This window comes from Lagopus leucura, unplaced genomic scaffold, assembly GCF_019238085.1.
Source record: "Lagopus leucura isolate 7727_CA_CO unplaced genomic scaffold, USGS_WTPT01 Super-Scaffold_100002, whole genome shotgun sequence".
Lineage (NCBI taxonomy): Eukaryota > Metazoa > Chordata > Aves > Galliformes > Phasianidae > Lagopus > Lagopus leucura.
In genome coordinates this window covers 2,976,383-2,992,481 of record NW_024962263.1, presented here as the reverse complement: position 1 = coordinate 2,992,481, position 16,099 = coordinate 2,976,383, and the positions used below count along the sequence as shown (strand labels likewise).

At 41.4% G+C, this 16,099-nt stretch overlaps 1 protein-coding gene and 1 pseudogene across 1 annotated transcript; one reads left to right on the top strand and one right to left on the bottom strand.

Moving 5' to 3' along the window:
- Window positions 1-451: 451 nt before the first annotated feature.
- Window positions 452-12,285, top strand: MRS2 (magnesium transporter MRS2). The gene is made up of 11 exons (XM_042868935.1): window positions 452-584; window positions 672-745; window positions 1,777-1,813; window positions 2,408-2,520; window positions 2,855-3,028; window positions 3,589-3,719; window positions 4,394-4,510; window positions 7,288-7,440; window positions 8,305-8,422; window positions 9,173-9,286; window positions 10,342-12,285. The coding sequence occupies exons 1-11, from the start codon at window positions 452-454 to the stop codon at window positions 10,450-10,452; spliced, it is 1,275 nt and encodes a 424-aa protein (XP_042724869.1). The 3' UTR covers window positions 10,453-12,285.
- A 1,825-nt stretch (window positions 12,286-14,110) lies between these two features.
- Window positions 14,111-16,024, bottom strand: LOC122178663 (annotated as a pseudogene).
- Window positions 16,025-16,099: the final 75 nt, after the last annotated feature.

Sequence of the window (16,099 nt, the reverse complement as noted above, 5' to 3'; positions counted from 1 at the left end):
TGGATAGTGATAGGACAAGGGGGAATGGTTTTAAACTGAGACAGGGGAGGTTTAGGTTGGATATTAGGAGGAAGTTTTTCACACAGGGTGGTGAGGCACTGGAACAGGTTGCCCACGGAGGCTGCGGATGCCCCATACCTGCAGGCATTCAGGGCCAGGCTGGATGTGGCTCTGGTGACCCTGCACACAGCAGGGGGTTGGAACTGGATGATCACTGTGGTCTGTTTCAACCCAGGCCATTCTGTGATCCTATGATCCCGTAAGCCCCATCTGAGCAGGCTGTCTCCGTACCTCACACACACACGCACGCCAAAGATTCGATCGCAGTACCTCCTCTGGGCACGGTGCCGCTCCGCCGGGCCGCCGTAGATCTCGCTCCGCCCAGAGCAGCGCGGCTGCGGCTGCGCACAAGGAGCCGGGTTGGGCCGCGTTGTGGCGGCGCGGTGCGTCCATGCTCCGCGCCGTGCTGCCGCTTCGACCCCGCGGCTGGTCCCGCCTGCGGGCCGCCCCGGGGCTGCTGTTGGGCTGCGGCCGGGCTCTGCGGGCTGCCGCGCCGCCGGGCGCTCGGGGGCTGCGCTGGACTGGTGAGCGGCGGCGGGGAGGCGGGCGGGTGAAGCGAGCTGTGCCGGGTTCCGGCAGTGCTGGCGGCGGAACGGCTCGTCTTTCTGCAGGTAACCTCTACCGGCGTTTCACTACGGAAGCCTCTCAAGCCACTTTAGCCAGCGTATCTCCTGTGTTTGCAGTGGTAAGTGCAGGCGGTTAGCAAAAGTACTGCGAGATGCAGAAACGTTTGGGCTTAGCGTAGGGTTTGGGTGGTCTGTTGGGAATCGGGGTTGGACGTGATGATCCTTGTGTCCCTTCCAGCATTCCGTGTTTCTGTGATGTTCCGGTTGCTTTGAGCTATTTTCTGATTTGAGGACCAGCTGTGGTTCCATCGGGATGAATTTCCAAGAGAAAGCGTTTGCTGCAAGTTCTCTTGCCTTATTTGTCAAGTCAGATAAGCCCTTAAGAAGTACTGCCGTTATTGGTGAGGCTTACTTGGTGGCTTTCACAAATGTTCCTGTGTCACGTTAACTGTAAGCCTAACCAAAGGTAGGGTCTGGGGGCAGACAAGCTTCTCAAAGTGAGACAGCTGTTTGCAGTTTCTATAGGCAAGGGCTCCTGTGCAGGCATTCTGAGAGATCCATGCATATGGATCCATGCATATGGATCCGTGAGGCCATGCAGTTTGTGTTGCAGCTGTGCTGGAGTGTATGCTTAGGTGTGTTTTGGTCGTAGAAGTTTGATTTCTGAAGCCACTACTAAAGAATTAAGCTGCATGGCTTATAAGCAAGAGAACAAACTATAATTAAGCCTGAATTTTCTCATTAAAATAATTTTGCCGGGAGATAAAAGTCTGAAATGAATAAATGGCAAATGCTAAGAAGGATGCTAACTGAATGCAACACTTGGCACAGACATAGGGCCTGGCTACCACATTTACCTTCTTCTTTATTATTTAAAAGTTACGTTTAATTTTCTTAAAACATATCTTGCTATTTCCATGAGTACCATAATCCGAAGCATAAGGTGTCCTTTTATGCTGAAGCATCTCTGATCCTCTGTAAATTGCCACCTTCCCAAGGTTTGCGTGTAAAGGTCCTCATACGCTTGTTTTATGCACAAACACAGCGCAATTTGTGGCTGCAAAATCTTAGTTGAGATGAACAGTACAGAAAAATATTAAAAGTTAGTTATTCTTCATAGAGTATCTTCCCCTTTTTTCCACTCCTCTAGATGAAGCTTGACAAAGAGGGGAATGCTACCTTTTTTGGTGAGTTTTCATTGTGTTTTCTTTTTTTTCTTCTTTCTTCTTGCTTAAAACTCAGTTAAGTATCTTTGTTGGGTAGAAAATCCCATTCAAGCTACTTCACTGTTTATTAATTTGTTTCAATGCTTCCTCTGTTTTGCTGCCTTCTGTAGGTTTTCGTAGCATCTTCATCACTTCAGTATTTGTATATTTATAATTAACAGATTGAAAGTAATGTGTATGGCCCATCCTAGGAGGGTCATTCGTTGTTTTCCTGCTGTGTAACCAGCATGCTGCTTTCCTATTCCTTTTCTGCTGTTTCCCCTCCTATGGAATTACTTGTGCTTTCACAAACCAGCCACTTCACTTCTGACGCCTTATTAATTATTGCGGCGTCCTTCTTTATTTACATCTATAATTTTTCTCTTTCCACTCAAGATGCAATCTTCTGAACTTCATAAAAAATGAATTTCATTGAGGAATCAGTGGGATAAAAATGGTTTTAAAGATTGCACAACTTTTTTTGTTTTGTGGGACTGAGTAACAGACTAAAGTGCAATTTCAGGGCATACGTGCTTGTCCTCTAAACATCTTCATATAAAAATATTTTTATGACAGAGAAAAAGAAGACAGAATTGTACCAGGAACTGGGTCTTCAAGCTCGAGATCTAAGATTTCAGCACCTTATGAGCATCGCAACTAGGAACAACAGGATCATCATGAGAATGGAGGTAATGACTTCCCTGCAACCCAGTGTAGACTTGAACCATCTTAGCTTTGCCTTGCATATCCTTATGCAGTTCTTGTAGCAGCTTTCTGATCCAACAGCAAATGTGTCTTTGGGGCTCTGCCTCCTTGACCATACCCCATTAGTGCAGGGTTGGATTTGAACAATCTGGAGTGCACTGGGAGCTCACAGTTAGTGAGATTCTGTTATTTCCCTGACTGAAAAGCTATTTGAGGAGTGCCTTAATCTAAGTCTAGATTGCATAACAATGAGATTTGAAATCTTCAGAGGGCTTGGTTTTTTTCTTCAGACTTCTACATGTATTCTGTCTTTTTCAGTTCTTGAAGGCTGTCATAACACCGGAGTTTCTTCTGGTACTAGATTATCGTAACTTAAATCTGGAGCAATGGCTCTTCAATGAACTGACATCTCAGCTGTCTGGGGAAGGTCAACTAGTTACATATTCTCTGCCCTTTGAATTCCGAGCCATAGAAGCAATACTGCAGTACCGGGTGAGCTGTCTGCATTTTAAGTTGTATTGAAGCTTTTGCTTCATAGGAAAGACATTGATTTTCTTCCTATGTTAATATTTACACATCCATAATTGTGTGTGTATTCCATGCTTATTGTAGGTCGCTGGGGGTGTTGTGTTTTTTAAGGTTTTGTGTATTTCCATTTCCTCCTCTAATAAGTGCTAATTGAAAAGTTCAGTGAGGGAACAACTTGGATATGGATGCAATAGCTTCGTCATGGCGTGGAAAAACAAAGAGCTAATTAGAGTACCTTTCTGAGGACGTGCTACAGTTGAAATAGAATGTTATGCAGAAGCACTGAGGGCTTCTTGGGCAATGAGTTCAAGCTACCCTTAGAATCTATGCTAGCTAATAGTAATGTGACGTTTCTAGATAAACTGCAGGTGAAATCCATGCAGCAAGTATTGCCTGGGTGTTTGAAAGTAGTTTATATTAATTGCCAATTACTGTGAATTCTGTGTTTAGACAGTCGAGCCAGTTGCCCAAGCCACTCTGAAGGGATTGCTTTAATTCTTATGAAGGATCATGTTGTTATCTAGATCAGCAGACTGCAAGGGAGACTTAATACTTTGCAGCCTCAGATCCTTGAGACACTGGAAGCTCTAGTGGATCCCAAGCTTTTGTCTGTGGATAGGAGTAAACTCCACATTCTCCTGCAAAATGGCAAGAGGTAAATAAGCTATGCAGAGACTAGAAGGTGACCATAGAAAATTATAATGTTAGAAAAATGATACCTATTATGAATTTCATAGCTTACTGTAATGCTGTGTTGTGCATCTTGTAAATGTGAAAAACAGTATAGTGTACTTAGTGATGCGGGGAAAAACAGAAAATCTGTTCTGGTTTGTCAGAAGTACAGTCAAGCTTCTAAAGTAACACACCTAATACAACAAAATAACATCTAAGAGAACAAAATAACACCTAGTAAAACAAAATATCATTGTAATCTCCATAGTGTAAAACCAGCTAGCCATCGGTTCTGTGCTTTATGGTTACTAACACTAGTTCACTGGTATCTTTATGTATTAGCCTGTCTTAATGGTCAGTGCAAATATGCACTTCCTACTTGCTCACAGAGTGCTCTTTTTTTTTTTTTCTTTTAAATATATTGGGGAAAAACCAGCTGAATCTTTCAGCTGTGTTTGTAGCTCTCTGATTCTCAGATTGCTGCCGTTGCTCAACGTATGGTCTCTAAAAAGCTTTTTTAGAGCAGCTCTCAAAACCCTTTAAAGAACTCTTCCCTGAGTATTCAGACTGGCAAGGGTGCTGTCAGTCTCTTCTAAAAATGACCTCTGTGTGTTGGTGCCAGTGGGATTACTGACTTTCTGCCTGTTCTTTCTTCAGCTTATCAGAACTGGAAACAGACCTTAAGGTTTTCAAAGAAACAATTCTGGAGATCTTAGATGAAGAAGAATTAATTGAAGAGCTCTGTCTGTCTAAATGGACTGATCCACAAGTATTGTATGTATATTGTGAAACCAGATACTTTTGAAAAAGTGTGCTTTGCTTAAGGAGAACTTGAATAGTGATCAGAATGTTCACCTCCAAAACAAAAAAAAGAAAGAAAAAGACTTCTTTGTTTTCTTTAAGCCCTAATGCTTGCCAATGATTAAACACCATTTTGGAGAAGAGCTCCAGTAGCATAGTTTCAAATAGCTCATGACATTGCAGGCCAGTGCATCTAGTACGTGGGATGGCAGAAGAAGAAAAAGCAGATCTTGTTTTTCAGTACAAATGAACGAGTTCTGGGAGAGCTGTCTTTGATTTCACCAACAAAACAAAGGGGCGGTGTTTAAAACTTGAGCAGGTCAGACACCTGTTCTTTTGTGACGAGTGTTCTGAACATCTTGCTTGCAGCTTATTGCTCATTAACAGAACTGGCATGAGGGAAGCCTCAGGGCAATCGTGATTGTGTAAATGCACCTAATTTCAGGAAAAATGCACACACAACTTGCACTCTCTCAAGTCCTAATGAAGGATCACATGCATCAGCAGCAGCACAAGTCACTTTAACAAAAACTAAAAAGGAAGAAGACAGAGAATGTCAGATTCCACTGTTTTGGGCTGAACAGTTTTTAGATCTTGGGCGTAGACATTATCTTTTTAAGTAGACAAAATACCTTTCAGGTCCTTGGAGGAACTGCTGAGTAATGCTTCTGCCTAAGCACACACTGTATGTGAATATATTGATACTGTTCACACAGTACTGTGTGAAATCAGGAAATAAATTTCTTGCCCTGCAGAGCTTAGGCTAAACATGTGATAGAAAACTGGTATCCTGGAAGTGGGACGTGGTTTGCACTTGTGATGCATCTGAATTCCAGGCTGTTCCTAAGTCTTTGTCTTGCCTTTTGCTATCAGCCCTCGTTTGGTCTTCATGTGAGCTGCTGGCAAATCTCGTAGTCAAAATGTGTAGGGAGCATCAAGAAGAGATATTAAGGTCACCATGCACTCTCACGAAAGGAGAAAGGTGAAGTACTTTCTGCAAGATGTGGCCACTGAATGAGACTACAAGAGGTGACGTGAGGTTGTGAAGAGCGCTGGAGCCATGCAGCAGGATGCTGTGAGACAGTCCATGCATTAGGCTCACTTGCAAATACTGTCCAAACAATGTCTCTGCATGCAGACTGGCAGTGTGTGGGCAGCTCTTTTGACCCCAGGACACAAAGGATGTGTGATATGTGGTGAAATCAAGAAGCCTATCTGAGGAGGTCTGAAGGAACACACGTAGTAGGCATGTTGGTGCCTTCAGAGGTCCTTTGGAACAGAAATGATGAGCTGAGACGGAAGGAAAAGATGAGGCAAACATCCTATCTTTTTGTGAGGAACAGCAGTGTGTTAAAGATTTATGAGACAGATGGAGTCTAATTTCTGCATGCAGATCAGATGGCACTCATTTTCAAGTTTTTATGGCTATAGTTTTCTTTTTTGCACACACAGATGAACCAGTATAAAGATACTTATCAAATAGGAACTTGAAACGGATCTGTAATATAGCAGATAGTACTCTGATGCTTTCAAATCCCCAACCTAGCTCCTCTGTGTGAGATAAAAGACCCTCTAGTTCTGTAGGACTTTGAAATCAGCCTGGCTAACTTAAGATTTCTGCTTCTTAAGATGCAAGGGACCCTGTTAAAGGTCTCCAGGGAGCTTGAGTTGTTGATTCTTAAGATATACCACTGACTTTCTTGGAAAACCATTTCAGAGTGTCAACAACACCAGAAAGAGATTCTGGATTCTATAGAAAGTTTAGTCTCTTCAGAGAAAAGAAGCCATTCCACAAAAGTTAAAAAGAAGGTGAAATCCCTTCCTGGCTTTTCTGCTAATTTCTGGTCTCTTCTGGATCTTGGGTACCTCAGCTTTTGCCTGTATGGTAAAGAATCCAGCACACCACCATAAACTTGTGGTTCTAGAGAAGGCTGCTGCCTTGGCATTCTAGACCACATGTGTCCAAATTGTTACTTTCACATTTTTGTTGCCTTCTTTTTAGATGTTTTAATAATAATAAAAAAAGACAAAATGATATTTTGTTACTTATATGCAATAACTATATTATATATTTTGCACGTGGCCCAAGGCAGTTCCTCTTCACTCAGTGTGGCCCAGGCACATCAGTAGGTTGGACTCTCATATCGTAGACCATACAGTAACATCCAAGTCGCTCAGACTTCACTTAAGACAGCAGCAGCATCTGTTTGGCATTCACCTTTATAGGCAGCTTCATGCTCACAAGAATGTTGTGCAATAATTACTAAGTATAGCTAAAACAATTTGCAACTAAATTGTTTGAATGCATACCCAAATCACAGCCTTTACCGTGTAATCGTTTGCTGACTTTGGTTTTTTAGTTCTTGGACTTTTTGACTGCACCATTATTAACTTCCACCAATTGAGGGCACCAAGAAATTATTTCCTTTCATAAATGTCAGCTCTTCATAACTTTATATACGAAAAAGTTAGATTTCATGTTGTTATATGTGCCTTGAGCACATCAAATGCTAACTCGAAACAACTGACTGCCTGTACTGGTCAGCTGATGGGAGGTGGGAAAGCATTTTATGCTGTACGTGTTAGAGAAGGCCCCTTTCTCAGTCTAAAAATTTGGATTTTGAGGTCTGGTGTCAGATAGCATTCTTGACTGTTGCTCACAACTCTTTAATGGGTCTCATCTTAATGGTTGATAATACACTCTGGTACAGCACGTGTCTAACTAGAAAAATATAAATTATTTTTCACAGTGAGGAGAGCACATCTGGGATTGACCATGCAGAAGAAATGGAGTTGCTGCTGGAGAACTATTACAGGCAGGCAGAAGATCTTGCAAATGAAGCTCGTGAGCTCAGAGTACTGATTGATGATTCAGAAAGTATAATATTTATCAACCTGGACAGGTTAGTTGTGCTGTCTGCTGGACTGACAAAAGCTGAACAGAATGCTGCCTGTCCTTTCTCAAATCACTGCTGAAGGGTGGAGAATTCCATTTTTGGGAGGGTTTGAATGGACTCGCAGTAAGCAGAACTGAAATTCATATTTAAATGAGAGTCAGTCTGGGCTACTCAGATGTGCAGTCCAAGTTGCATTATCATCTTCAGCAGTGATTCAAGAATGAATGATTCATTTATTTCGCTGCGTTACCGTGTTTACTACATATTAGTTTTTAACTGGAAAATAATTGTTGCTTGCACTTGGAAGTGCATGCCACATTGTATTTGAGGTTAGTTTCTGATATCTTTCTCCTCTTTACTGAGGAGTTATCTGTAGAAATAATTGGTGGATGCTGCATCAGGAAGCCACGGAAATTCTTTATGGGAAGAGCTGAAAATGGAATTCCTCAGAACAAGCTTAACATTATAGTCTGCAGCTTTTACTTACTCTGCTTCTTTGTAATCATATTAATTTGCAAAATAACAAACCTTTTGTTGACTGAATACTCACGTAAATTTCAGCTAACTGGCAGTGAGGGAAAGAGAGAGGAGTTCCTTGGAATTTTGTTATTCTGTGCATGTACCTCTAAGAAGCAAGTGATGCCAGAAAGTATCCAGATGGTTACACAGCCTTCTGTATTAGAGGTATACTGATGCAGCAGTGTCAAAGTGGAAGCCTCCTTATACTTTCATTTCATGATTTGGTCCTGTGCAGCCTAAATTCAGCATGCCTTTTTGTTGTTTATTTTTGATACGTGCTGTAAGGAATTTAAGAGTTTATGCAACAGATAATTTCTGGACTCCCCTTTCAGATATTTCTTCCTTCTTTAGCCACCGTAATGTGATGATGAGACTGAATTTGCAGCTGACAATGGGGACTTTCTCTCTTTCACTCTTCGGACTCATAGGAGTTGCATTTGGTATGAACTTGGAGTCATCTCTTGAAGAGGTAAGGAATGAATGTTGCTTTTCTCAGTGACATAAAATTCATTCCGTGCTTTTATAGTGCGTTTTACATTCAGTAAGACTCAATTTTTGCCACAGGGAAATACATGTTAGTGTGCAAAGTAAGGTATTTTAAGACAGTAATTCACGTCATTTTTTTTGAAAGCAAATTATTTCATGGCTTGTAGCACCATATTACAGGGTTTTTTTGTCTGTATCCAAGAAAAAGAAGCAATAGAAGTATGCATAAATACGGACTGACTATAAAACAGTGTTCAGGTTTCTTTAACAATTGCCTTTGCTTCTGAAGTGCCCAGCTTAGCCTTCTTGTCTGTCAAGGCATCCCAGCACACCAGAGGGAAATGCTGTACTGTCAGTTATGTGGCTATTCCCAGACTGGTGATAGTATTTGCAATTGTATGTGCTGTTTGAAAAGAGACGTTAAAAAAACAACAGGAAAACTAGAAAGACCTCTTCTTTCCCAAATACGTTAAATAGAAATGGTGGAATTTCCAAACTCCCAATGAAGGAAGGAAAGCTGCATTGGACAATTGAAAAACACATTGGGTTGATTTCCAAATAGCTTTGCTATGAAACAGCCCTTTTTCCATGGTGTATTTTGGCTATTAAGGATAAGTTTACCACTTTCCTCACATGAAGGAATAGAACGCTGGTGGGGAGTGAAAGATTTTCTTTGGATAATTCCTTTTCTGAGGTGGGAATTATGTTACTAATGGTGTCATTCTGCTTTTAGGACCCCAGAATCTTTTGGCTGGTGACTGGGATTATGTTCCTGGGAAGTGGCCTGATATGGCGGCGTTTGCTTTCCTTCCTCGGGCGGCACCTGGAACCTTCATTACCTCCTCATGTATGTCTGGTTGCCTAGGATTTCTGCTTCAGAGTGTGTATGCAGTTCATCTCTAAAGGAAGAAATGTGCAGTTGTAGAGGGGTGGATCGTAGAGCTTGTGAGGAGTTAAGCTAAGTCTTTGCCCCTTGACTTGATGAAAAAGGGTCTCCCTGGTTGGAGTGAATGAGGTGGAAAGCCTAATGCTGTGCAGTATATCTGAGCAGTAAGATATTGCAGGCTTTTGAGAGATGCCTTATTTACTTCTGTGTAGGAGCCTGAGGGAAGCTGAGGATTATGGGAGAAACAGACATAACCTGCCTTCTCAGCTGCTGCAGCAGTCTCTTCTTAGTGGGCAACATAAGGGATGCTGCTCTCCTCTTCCCACCTGCATGCTATCACTGGATCTGTGATCCCTTTCTCATAAGAGATGAAGATAAAAGGAAGATAAGGACAAGTACTAGCTGCAATATCTTTCTGAAGAATGGTGCTGTGGTTCTGATGTCCCGATGCTTAGAAATTTGCAGTGGCTTCTCACATGCAAGGCAGCTGTCCTTGCTATTCGTGCTGATGGCATCGCAGAGCCATATGTCACCAAGATGTATGAAGATTTCCAAGGAGGCAGTCATCAGAAAAGAAAAAATTTGTATGAGTCATTTTCCTTGTTCACTACTCTTTGCTGCCAAAAGTTGGCAGACTGTATTGTCTGTCTGTATTCTACTCTCTAATAATTGAGTAGCAGTGGATTTGAAAGTTATGTTCCTACAGGTGACCAAGGAAGGAGAGACCCAGATTAGGCTCTTTTTCTTCCCTCTCCTCTCTTGCCATTAAGAGGCAGATGGAAGTAGTTCATTGTTAATTGTTAACTGTGGCTACAAGTAACATGATTGTCCTCAAGCATTGCTCAAGACCAACTGCAGTGTGTACTGTCTTGGAGGAATGTTCTGAAAGAGCAGTATCTGTCACATCCCTACTGAAAATGGGAGGAAAAGCAGGATTCAGGCCTCTCTTGATTTCCTTCTCTTGCATAATAGAGTAATTTCTCATGTAATTGTAGACTATTTTGTATCTTGCTTAGGTTCCTGCAGTTTTGAAAAAATCCCAACCAGCAGCTCGAAGAGTGGAGATAAAGAACAGCCTTAAAGCAGAAACTTTTGGACTGAGCAGAAGCACACTGGCAAACCAATAGGAACGGCAGGAATGAGGAGATACTTATTGTTACAGTGTAAACTTTGGACACTTTCATTTGTTCTTCCTTCCTGAAAATGTTAAGAATTTATAAACTTGCTAATTTAATACATATTTTGTGCCAAAAACATATGGTGATATTTTAATGCTCACATAAAAGGAGGGAAACTGAAGGGAAAACAGTGACAGGCTTTTCACAGCAGTCTCGCCTCCACCCCATGTATGTTCTGTGAGATTTCTGTATCACGTACTTATTTCAAGCTTCTTTCCAACACTTCTTCATGTAGCAGGTTTTCATAAAGAGCAGCATCCTCAGCTTAAGGATGACAGCAGTCAGCATTCATCAGTAGTGGTTCTCTGGTTCTGAGCTGCAAGTTTAGGAATCTGCCTTCAACTACCAAAGAAAAATCTACCCTCAAAGTGTCCTTTTTATTTATTTATTTTTTAAAGCTTTGCTGAATGAATGGATTTTTCAGAAGCCAAAAGCACGTGTGCATCTCTTTGTAAAGCACTACTTCAAATTTGACAGTAGCCAGAAATAATGCAGCTTATCTTAAGTGAGCTTTGAAACGTGACTTACTGCGGGTATTACTGAACAGTTTAAGTTCAAACTGTATGCACTCTTAATAACTTGAAAAGCAGGTCCATGAATGATGTGTAATGCAGTTGTTATCTGCTGCATGAACGTAGCATGTGTCCTGTGCTGGACTAAAAGAAAGTAAAATTCTTATTGTCACTATTTGTGTTTTTTCTTAGGATTCATCTTTGAGTCCTCTGGGGACGTGTCTCTCTACTGGCTTGTTTCAGTCTGTAGAGGAAGTAAAAACATCTTTCCAAATCAGGTTGCTAATTGTCTAGGGTTTTGTATGGGCTTTTTGAACTTCAGTAACATATAAGGAAGAAAAAGCAGGATTCAGGCCTCTCTCAGTTTCCTTCTGCATATAGAGCAATTTCTCATGTAATCATAGGCTGTTTTGTATCTTGCTTGTATAATACAAGCTAGTATGTATACAAGCTTGTACACATACTGTACAAGCTAATACAATGTGTTGACTCCTTTTCCTGTGCATAACTACTTACTGCATAATCAAAGCACTGACTGACTGCTGTCTTCTTTATGGACATATACAAACTTCTAGTGGTTTTCATACCATTCAAGTAACTAAAATGCATTAATGTGCAATAAAATTACTCTGAGGTCACACACAGAAAAAATAAAGCCAGGAGAATATATTGGCTCCAGAATATATTTGTATCAGCAGTTTTTGTTTATAAAAGAAGAAGAAAAAAAAATCTGCCCTTATGAACACATGGCTTGTTTTGCCTCATAGCACTAGCCCTAGATTTGGTAGATAAGTATTGTGTTCAGTGCTTCCTGTTCCATCCAGTTACTGCTTCCATGAAGTGCAGATTTTGAAGTAACTCAGTGGCGTAGTTATTTTTCCTATTTGGGCAATAAGGTCCCCAAAATAGATGTCAGAACACATCAAGCTTATGTTTGCCTTGTCATCTTTTTTTTTTTTTTTAAGAGAACCTTCCAGAGAGAGAATTCTTTAGAACACACAAGTTGAGATGTGTTATGCTTAAGTATGGCCTGTAGAAATCTGTGCTATTCCACTGACTTGTGTTACCAGAAATAATACCTTGTGTTTGTCAAGGAGACAAGGAAGAGAAAATGGAGATACACGTGTATCTGTGGATTGTTGTTACTAATAGCATAACATATTGGTGCTCTGGTTTTTTAATAGATGATGCACACTGTTAACCTGCACTGGACAATGTTAATGTCAGCTGAAGGCAATACTGTTAACAATAAAAGCACAATTCTAAGTTATCATGCTCATGGAATTATACCTAAAGCATAAAAAAGGGTTTCTGAATAGTTTCAGCCATGAGTGTGAAAGTTATTCAGTCTTGCATTGCCCTCTTCTGGGGAGAACCCAACTGAGCTACACCCTTAGTGTGGGCCTCAACACTTGGCTAGAGATAATCTTTCGTATTGGCATCTACCTGTTCTTTTTGGCCTATAGCTGTCCTTCCTCCATACTCACTATCTTGAAAGCAACTTTTGGTGTCTTAGAATCCCCGTCTTTATCACAGTATGCTAATAATGTAAATTACATGCTATTTCTTCTTGATTCTGTCAAGGAAAACCATAACGACCAGTATGGAATGTGACACAGTTACTCAACATATGTTATACAGCCAAAATTGGCTAGTGAAATTTAGTCTTCTGCTCATTTTAGTCTCCAAAAAAGTTTTCAGACAGGCTTACCTGTACCAGGTCAGGAGTTGCTGCCGCTCACAGAAGTTAATTTGCCCAGCATGACTGACTCAGACTGATTGGTTTGTAAGTCAAACCATCGCAATGCTTACATTCCTGTGACAGTTGCACTCATCTGTCTCCTGCTGGCAGTACTGGCTCAGATGCTGCTGGTGAGCAGTCTAATTGCAGGCAAACTTTGCGAAATTGTAGAGTCGAGGACCTGAACTCCTATGCTGAGCTGGTATAGTTGAGAAGACACAAATAGAGAAAAAATGGCATGTATGTGTATTGCATGACTGTGGAAGGAAGAAGTTTAGCTGCAAGTCAGCAACTCTAAAATATTTGCAGCCAGTGGCGCCCATTGAGCTCTCCGGGACAGCAGCAGCAGCCTCTCAAGGTTAATCCTAAAGATTGAGAGATACCATAACCTGCATTTGATTTTTACAACAAGGTAAGCTACGTTTCTGTATGCATGCAACATTGATGCATATCAAGCTTAAGTGACATTTTGTGTTAATTATAGCTTAATCATTAGATTTGTATTAATTAGCAGAGTACTTGAATGCCATTAAATATTGATTAATAAGTCATTTCTGTTAACCTTACAAGAAGCTCAAATAATTCACTTGCAACAAAAATCGGCACAGCCAGGATATGGAGGCGTGGTGGAAATGCTAAGTGCTGCTATTACAGCAGAATCTATGAAGGATCTCTTGGAGCTCAACAAGGCAACCTGAGAAATACCACTAGAACCATCCTCTGAGATCCTTTAATTGGATAATTTCTGGAGAACTGTGGGCAGAAATTGGTTTAGAGTGAAACTTCAAATCTGTGGTGTCCCTAACCGGAGGGGATCGTGTTATATCAGACCAAAATGAGGTAGATGACTTTTGGAGAGCAGACCCTTGTAATGAAGTTAATCACTAAACAAAACTTTCTACTGCCACTATAAAAACAGCCTGCATCCTGGAAATGCACATGGAAATTACCCCATCCCTGCCTCTGTAGACCCTCAATCCATGAAACCACTGATATGGAGAGTTCTTGCTTTTCTAAAATCACACCTCATTGCAAAAAGGGACAAAATAAAGCAATGTGTGGAGCAGAATGTGGAAATGGCCAGCCTCACCACTGGCCCATTCAGCCCGGGTGGAACTGATGCAGGACATCATTGGTCACAATTGAGAAACTGGATGAGATATGACATAGGATAAGCTTGTTCTCCCAGAAAAGCCAGCATGGAAAAATGTTGCTGGGTACAGTGTGACCAGTTTGTTACTAAGGGTCATCCTCCACCACCACATAACCCAAGCAAGGAATCTTTCAATGTCCTTACGTTGAACAGCAGGTTTCCTTTCTCCTAGAAGTATCCTGAGAATGATTCTGCAGCAGCTTTCGTATTCAGACATCAATCCAGATTTATTTTCATACCTTTTCTCAACAACACAGCTTTGCCATCAAAGTTCACACTAACGTTCAGCTCTCCTATTTGTTATCAGGGCACTGAAAAGGAAGGGTATTGTTATTTGGGAGAATCACGCTATTTTTGTTCTAAAAAGACATAGACCCTCATTTAAGACTGTGGCAGAAGCAGAGGTCAAAAGAGTTTAGTTTTGCCCATTTAAAAAAAAAAAAAAAGTTTTTTCCAAATAAATCCCACATTCTGTACCTTGGTACAAAATAAAGGAGAGCACGGGTACAGCCGGGCTGCTCCACAAGGTGACATCAAAGGACCCAGCCACAGATGTAGATCATGGTGGCAAACTGAAATTCAAGGCCCCACTCAGCAGCAGCATGAGATGCCAGTCCAGGGGCTGGAGAGGTGAAACCCCGGGCTCAAGAAGCAACACTTGCAATCCTGGTACCTAGAAAAATAGAGCCTATGCCCCCGTAAAAACCTGGAATTCAAAGTGAAGCTATAGGCCCCAGGGGTAACAGCTGCCAGCCTGGAGCCCAAGAGAAACGAAGCAAGAGGCCCAAGGAAGCAGCTGCTGCCAGGCTGGAGCCAACTTGAATTAAGAAGTATTTCATTTAAAGTAGAACTTTCAGCCTGTGATTGGTTGACATAAAAAAGGGCATAAGCCAACACAGCAACAGGGAGTCAAAGCTATTTTAAGCAATATATGTTACATAGAAACTTTGGGTTAATTAGACCACTTGGTAGGCAATGTCCTTTCTTGTCTACAACGCACACTGGAATGAGCAGGAGAGAAGAGAGGGGTCCATCCAATACCTTCTGGGAACTGAAGTGGTTGTGTACCAGTGCCTCTTGATAGAAAACATGGAGAAAAAAACAATATTTAAATAATGGCACAAAACTGAGGAAGTCCTCCAAAGCCCTCCCCAGTGGAATTGCCTGAGTCTAGTGGAAGGGCTGACCTGTCAGAGCAGAGTCACTTCAGCAGGGAAAGGGCATGAGTAGCACTGCATCTTCCTTCTGCTACTCTGTTAGCTTCACCCCATCATTCTGTTTCTGCTGTTACTGAGTTTTCTTTCTTTGCTCACAGAATAGCTCTGTAATGCAGTTAAACACCTCTTGCACATTAATATTTTCTTTTACACTCATCTCAAACAGTTGTATTTCCATCTGCCCAGAAAACTTACAGGCATCCTCTGCCTACTACTTTTCACTGCTGGTCATCACTCTTGTTCCCCACTGGTATGACAGAGATCATCACAGGTTTGATTAATTTCATGCAAACACTGTTTTACATTCGTAAAAGATTCTGCACTGGTTAATTCTTAGACAACAACATCCCATGTGTTCCTCAGTAATATGCTGATGTAATAATTTGGAAGCACTGTTGTTCAATTTTGTCCCAGATCAATGGCTTCACTTCCTCTTCACCGATCTAAACTGTCTGGATTTTAAAATCAGTTCCAACTGTGGTAATGTAGCTGCCTGAGAATGTATTATCCACAGAATGCAACAGCCAGTGATAAGCAACTTGAAAAGGTGGTTGTAGTCCTGTGCCATGGCCAGGAGTGGTGGGAGCGTGGTGGGAAGATCAAGTAGATTGTAGGTTGGTCACACAAGTAAAACAGGCACCCCAACACCCCCTAACAAAATTATAAGTTCCTAGGAGAGGCATAAGCTTTGGAGAAAAGCTTTGTGTGAAGCACACCTTGGGTAGTGATATAGGACTGACCAAATGGAGCTATACCCAGGTCTACACCCAGCCTTTCAAAAACAAAGAGTAACAGGAAATGTGAAGCAAACCAAATAACCACCTGCTCTCCAAACCCATGGGAATGATCATTTTAGACCTCTTCAGGAGGAACTGCAAACACTGCAGCAAAAAAAAACCAAACAAGTAAGCCCTGAATAGTATTTGGGCTGCCTGTCTGAAGAAATGAAACTTAACAATGGGATAACACAGAT